Source organism: Branchiostoma belcheri, unplaced genomic scaffold (genome assembly GCF_001625305.1).
Source record: "Branchiostoma belcheri isolate BF01 breed outbred unplaced genomic scaffold, Haploidv18h27 scaffold1004, whole genome shotgun sequence".
In the NCBI taxonomy this organism is placed as follows: domain Eukaryota; kingdom Metazoa; phylum Chordata; class Leptocardii; order Amphioxiformes; family Branchiostomatidae; genus Branchiostoma; species Branchiostoma belcheri.
In genome coordinates this window covers 1-6,754 of record NW_017802386.1, presented here as the reverse complement: position 1 = coordinate 6,754, position 6,754 = coordinate 1, and the positions used below count along the sequence as shown (strand labels likewise).

Sequence of the window (6,754 nt, the reverse complement as noted above, 5' to 3'; positions counted from 1 at the left end):
TCGAGTTGACCAAGTTGACCGAGTTGATCGAGTTGATCGAGGTAGTGGACCGAGTTGACCGAGTTGATCGAGTTGACCAAGTTGACCGAGTTGATCGAGTTGATCGAGTTCACCGAGTTGACCGAGTTGACCGAGTTGATCGAGTTGACCAGGGTAGTGGACCGAGTTGACCGGGTTGACCGAGTTGACCGAGTTGATCGAGTTGACCGAGTTGACCGAGTTGACCAGGGTAGTTGACCGAGTTGACCAGGAGTTGACCGAGTTGACCAGGGTAGTGGACCGAGTTGACCGAGTTGACCGAGTTGACCAGGGTAGTGGACCGAGTTGACCGAGTTGACCGAGTTGTAAACTGACGTGTTCAAATTAATATACTAGTATACAAAAAATCCATTTGGTATCTGGTATATGTGCAGACTCTCACGTGCTATATTGAAAAATTCATATAAAGATGTAACCGATCATTGCATATTCACAACACGGGATATCATACAAATGAGATATCACACCGACCGACATACACCGCCGTAGTACCGTATAAAGTCACTCCACTAGATTACAACCCCAACATGTATGCACCTAACACCTTAGTAGGTCGGTTTAATGGGTTTAAAATGTAACCTATGGCAGTGCTCATAAATGATGCACAGGAAGACCATATCATACTCTTCCAGGATAATGTACGCCACTACTAATGATAGCGATTGAGAGACAACGACATATTACCTGAATTTATTGTTGAAATTGAGATTGAGAAAGTTGACAAATATCTAAATACTCCAGTTACATTTTACCCACTAGTTCTTGTTCTAATCAAGGGCGTTATATACTGTATAATGTCCTTGTTCCATATCGAGGACATTATATTGCTCGTATCACGCGATTCACGACCGATTTGAAGTACCTGGTACCGCGACACAGCGAGTGTAGGAGGTCAACAAAGGTCTTACCTGTCTTTCAAAACTATCCAGAGTTGATACAGTGCCTAAGTAAGATGGAAATCGCCTCAGATTGGAGAGAACAATGACACCACACGCACGGCTCAAAAATGGCGGTTAACGTTCAGCGTCAGCATAGGTCAATCCAATCGAGGGCAAAGGTTAAAGGTGACAAACCTGATTATACGGGTTGTGTAGTTACGGACGCCTTGTCGGATAAGGAATTTTTCAGGTATATCAGTTTAAACAATTGTCCATGCTATAGTTAATACAATTATAGTAAAATAGAGACGAAGAAAAATTAGGAAAAAGAAGATATTTGCGAAGGAGATGCCGTAATGATGATGATTAGTTACGAGATATAACGAGTTCTTTACTAATTTACTAAGGGCTAATTGGAAACAGACATGGAACAATGAATACAGAATGTGGTGAATTTAAGACTATAATTATGCTAACATGCTAATAACTTATACGGTCTGCTTATTTAACTTACTATATCTACTTTAAAACTAGCATGACGTTGGTGTACATGGTAAAGAGTGGACATGATTCACATAAATAGGTTAAAGGTGAAAAACCTGATTACCCGGGTCCAGGATTCTGTTGTTACGGACGCCTTGTCGAACATTGCATTTTTCTGGTATATCAGTTTAAACGATTATCCATGCTACAGTTAATAGAATTATATAGTGGTGAACGCACGATGTTACGTGACTGTGCTGATTTGTATAGGAGCAATACTTCTTAGGAAAAGAGTACAGCATGGAAAAAATGAAAGCGATGATGACAAATAAATAAGGCACATAACGCGCTTTATTGTTGACACTGGGATGCAAAAAGTTGACAAATCTCTAATTCTAAGCTACCTCTACCTTGCAGAACTACAGTAAAACAAACAGTTTCATGCATTAATAAGTAACATGCCCCAACTGTAACCAAACGCTAAATATCTACAGATACTATTTACAGATACTATAACAAGAAAACTACATGTAGTCAACTAAGTTCTATAACAGACGGACAGTGACACATTGACGTTAAATGAACGGTGTCCTGCCATGTAACTATTGTCTAAATACTACAGTATTACATTTTGCACATGACTTCTAGCTCTATCAACAGGCTACGAAGCATCCATCAATCGTTATATAAAATCACCTCTATTGCGCTATAACTCCACAGTAGAGTCATGTAGAGAGTACACTACTACATGTAGATCAAACAGTCAGGACATTTAAAGCATCGCCACTCAGTAACCGTTACAAAGACACTGACAGTCTTTCGCCGGAGTGTTTTCAGTTGGCACTCTTACGAAAGCTTTTGTTGCCTTTTAACACATGTACGGTTTCTCCACTCTGTGAGTTCGCACGACGTGTCTCTTTAAACTGCTGCTTGCGGTGAACTGCCTGCTGCACTCCTCACATCTGTACGGTTTCTCACCAGTGTGAGTCCGCATGTGTTTCTTCAGACTATCCAGCACACTGAACTGTCTGCCACACTCCTCACACTTGTACGGTTTCTCACCTGTGTGAGTCCGCATGTGTCGCTTCAGAGTACCCAGGTCGCTGAACTGCCTGCTGCACTCCTCACACGTGTAGGGTTTCTCACCGGTGTGGGTCCTGATATGAGACCTCAGATGAGCAAGCATTCTGAAGCACCTGCTACATTCCTCACATTGATACGGCTTCTCACCAGTGTGAGTCCGCATGTGTCTCTTCAGCTGACTCAGCTCACTATAGCTTTTGTCACATTCCTCACATCGGTAAGGTTTCTCACCTGTGTGAGTCCGCACGTGTCGCTTCAGATGACTCAGCTGACTGAAACTTTTGTCACATTTCTCACACAAGTACGGTTTCTCACCCGTGTGAATCCGCATATGTGTCTTCAAATTACTCAGCATGCTAAAGCTTTTGTTACATTCCTCACATTGATACGGTTTCTCACCTGTGTGAGTCCGCATGTGTCGCATCAGATTACTTCGGTTAGGAAACTCCATGCCGCACTCGCCGCACTTGTGGGCACGAAGAGAATCCTGTTCTCCACGCCCATTCTCTTCCTCCTCATGTTTAAGATGGAATTCCGCTGTCGCCATGTTGATCTGAACCTACAGCAATAATATTAAATTCAACATTAGAGATTTGATTTTGATTAGAGAACATATTGGCGCCAAAATGAGACATTGTATTCGAGAAACACTACAGTTTTTATAACACACATAAAAATATAAAATACCTACAACACCTGATTCTCCTGAGTCTGGTTTCATACTGCAAGCTGATGGATTGACTTCTTTATTCATAAGTATTTAAAGAGCCAGTTTAGTATCAATATCAAAGAAAGAATTCGACATGTAGAAAAAAGTTCTTCGCCTGTAGATTTATAATATACGTGACCTACAACAAGATGCCACATGGCAGTAAACACAGGAAAACAAAACCATAGTCGGCACTTACCAAGATCCACTGACGCTACAAAGTACTGCACGATGTTTTCACGACGGCACAGATCCTCACGGCTGCAGAGTCAGTACTGACAGAAACAGAGCAGTCAGGGACGCGTTTATATGGGGACTGGGTGGGGGGATAAAACCGGTCCGGTGGGTTTTACTTGATATAGACACAAAGGAAAGCACTATGCTGATTTGCATAGGGAAGAATCAGACAACATCATTCGTAGGAAAACGGACCAAGTTGGAGACTAACAATTACGAGAACAACATATTACGTGTCTGAATTTATTATTGAAATTATCATATTACATGCGCTCAATAGCAAAGGGGCAAATTAGACAACATGCTTAGGAAAAACTTCAATGAAGAAGACAACACATTACGTGTTTTGATTTATTGGCTAAACTGAGATGCAGAAAGTTGACAAATCTCTAACACTATTACAGCTACATATTTAGTTTACCAAACACTAACAAACAACACTCTAGTGTACATAGAACAAACATATATAACTTCTAACTAAATTTTACATACTAAGAATCAAGTATACTGTGGTTACTTAAAAGCAAATCAAAGAAAATTAGTTTTACCTGGAAAGTGGACTCTTGAGTGCTATAACAGACGGACCATGCGCCTTGATGTCAAACTAACGGTCTCTTACCGTGTAACTCTGTCACTATTGTCTTAACAGTCCACATTCGCATTTTACACAAGCCTTCTAGTTCTAATCAACAGGCTACGGAGCATGCATTCGTAATTTTACAATGGAGACATGTACACTACTGAAAGAAAACAGTAAATAAGAGGTCACGTTGCTAAAAGATATCTACAAACCTCTCTTACGACTGAAATGATACCAAGAAATAGTAGTTTGTGATAGACGACAAGGGCCCAAGAGTACGTGATATTAATCCTTACATGGTCACCGGAAAGTCTTCGCTGGTGTGAGGTTGTATGTGGACTAACTGCCCAAAAATTTTCTACATTTCTCACATGTGTGAGTTGTTAACATTATGCATTTGCTTCGCAAATGTTACCATACTAATTAATTTGTATAATACCTTCAAACCTTGCTGCTGACACATATGATGCCAGATGATGCTGTGTTTACACAGACTTCGGCAGGCTTTCATCGGTGTGAGTTTTCATGTGGGTTGTCAGATCACGTGAATATCGAAATCTTTTGTTGCATTTTTCGCAAGAGTACGGTTTCTCACCACTGTGAGTCCTCATGTGTGACTTCAGATTAGACAACTGAGTAAACTGTCTGCTACACTCCTCACAATTGTACGGTTTGTCACCAGTGTGAGTCCGCGTATGTGTCTTTAATTGTGACAGTGTCGTAAACGACCGGCTACACTCCTCACATCTGTACGGTTTCTCACCTGTGTGAGTCCGCATGTGCTCCTTTAGATGACCCAGCCTACTGAACTGCTTGCTGCACTCTTCACACTTATAAGGTTTTTCACCAGTGTGAGTCCGTATGTGTTTCTTTAGATCTGACAAGTTACTGAATGGCCGGCTACACTCTTCACATTTGTACGGCTTCTCCCCAGTGTGAGTCCGCATGTGTGTTTCCAGCTTACTCAGTGTTATGAACTGCCTGCTGCATTCATCACACCGGTACGGCTTGTCACCAGTGTGAGTCCGCATATGAGTCTTGAGATTACTCAGCTGACTGAACCGCCTGCTGCACTCCTCACATTTATATGGTTTCTCACCAGTGTGGGTCCGCATGTGAGTGTTCAGACTACCCAGGTCAGTGAACCGCATACTACATTTCTCACACCTGTAGGGTTGCTCACCCGTGTGGGTTCTGATATGCCTTTTCAGCTCACACAGCCTACCAAACCACCTGCTACATTCCTCACATTGATACGGTTTCTCACCAGTGTGAATCCGCATGTGTCTCTTCAGACTACTCAGCAGACTAAAGCCTTTCTTACATTCCTCACATCGATAAGGTTTCTCGCCTGTGTGCGTCCGCATGTGTCGTCTCAGATCAGTCCGTTTAGGAAACTCCTTGCCACACTCGCTGCACTTGTGGACACTGGAAGAATTCTGCTTTCCACGTCTGCTCTCTCCGTCCTCTTGTTTCAGACGTGATTCAACTGTCGCCATATTGATCAAACCTACGGGATTAATGTCAAATACAACATTAGGTATTTGAGTTAAATTTTAGACACTGTTTTTGAGGGCCAAAAAACTTTCTGAGGGATTAAAACAACAACATTAAACCTTGCTCACAAAATCATTTTGCAGGCTGATGGATTCTTCAAATGCATAGTTCGGCACGCTAAGGATATAATATATGTGACCAAAACAAAATGCCGCATGACAGTAAATACAGGAAATCGAAATCACTTACCAAGATTCACTGATGCCCCAAAGTACGACGACACAGATCCTGACGGCTGCAGGGTCAGTACTGACAGAAACAGAGCAGTCAGGGACGCGTTTATATAGGGACTGGGTGGGTGGATAAAACCGGTCCAGTAGGTTTTACTTGACTACGACACAAAGGAAAGCACCATGCTGATTTGCATGGAAGGGGGGGTGAAGATCTTGGATTTTCTACTTTCTGACTCCCCTTTCATTATTATCCAAGGGCCTTGAACCCCCCCCCCTTCATCCAGGAGCCTTGGCCCCTTAAAAATTCTATCCAAGCGACTTGACCCCCTATAGTTTAATCCAAATCCAGGGTTAAACCCCCCTCAATCGAAATCCACACTCACTAACCCCCTTATGTAAAATCCGATCTCTTCAATCCCCCTACTCAGTTATTTTTTGAACGGCCCAAATATAGGTCAAATCATGTCAACTCGGTCAACTCGGTCAACTCGATCAACTCGGTCAACTCGGTCCACTAACCTGGTCAACTCGGTCAACTCGGTCAACGCGGTCAACTCGGTCAACTCGATCAACTCGGTCAACTCCGGTCCACTACTGGTCAACTCGGTCAACTCGGTCAACTCGGTCAACTCGGTCCACTACCCTGGTCAACTCGGTCAACTCGGTCAACTCGGTCCACTACCCTGGTCAACTCGGTCAACTCGGTCAACTCGGTCAACTACCCTGGTCAACTCGGTCAACTCGGTCCAACTCCGGTCAACTCGATCAACTCGGTCAACTCGGTCCACTACCCTGGTCAACTCGATCAACTCGATCAACTCGATCAACTCGGTCAACTCGGTCAACTCGGTCAACTCGGTCCACTACCCTGGTCAACTCGGTCAACTCGGTCAACTCGACTCAACTCGGTCAACTCGGTCAACTCGGTCCACTACCCTACGGTCAACTCGGTCAACTCGGTCAACTCGGTCCACTACCCTGTTCAACTCGATCAACTCGATCAACTCGGTCAACT

General features: G+C 43.2%; 1 protein-coding gene across 1 annotated transcript; it reads right to left on the bottom strand.

Annotated features, from left to right (window-relative positions):
• Nucleotides 1–1,733: 1,733 nt before the first annotated feature.
• LOC109473911 (zinc finger protein 271-like) lies at nucleotides 1,734–5,902 on the bottom strand. The gene is made up of 3 exons (XM_019774066.1): nucleotides 5,756–5,902; nucleotides 4,501–5,519; nucleotides 1,734–2,949 (listed from the first exon to the last, which is right to left on the bottom strand). The coding sequence occupies exons 2-3, from the start codon at nucleotides 5,506–5,508 to the stop codon at nucleotides 2,269–2,271; spliced, it is 1,689 nt and encodes a 562-aa protein (XP_019629625.1). The 5' UTR covers nucleotides 5,509–5,519; nucleotides 5,756–5,902; the 3' UTR covers nucleotides 1,734–2,268.
• Between the last annotated feature and the right edge of the window lie 852 nt (nucleotides 5,903–6,754).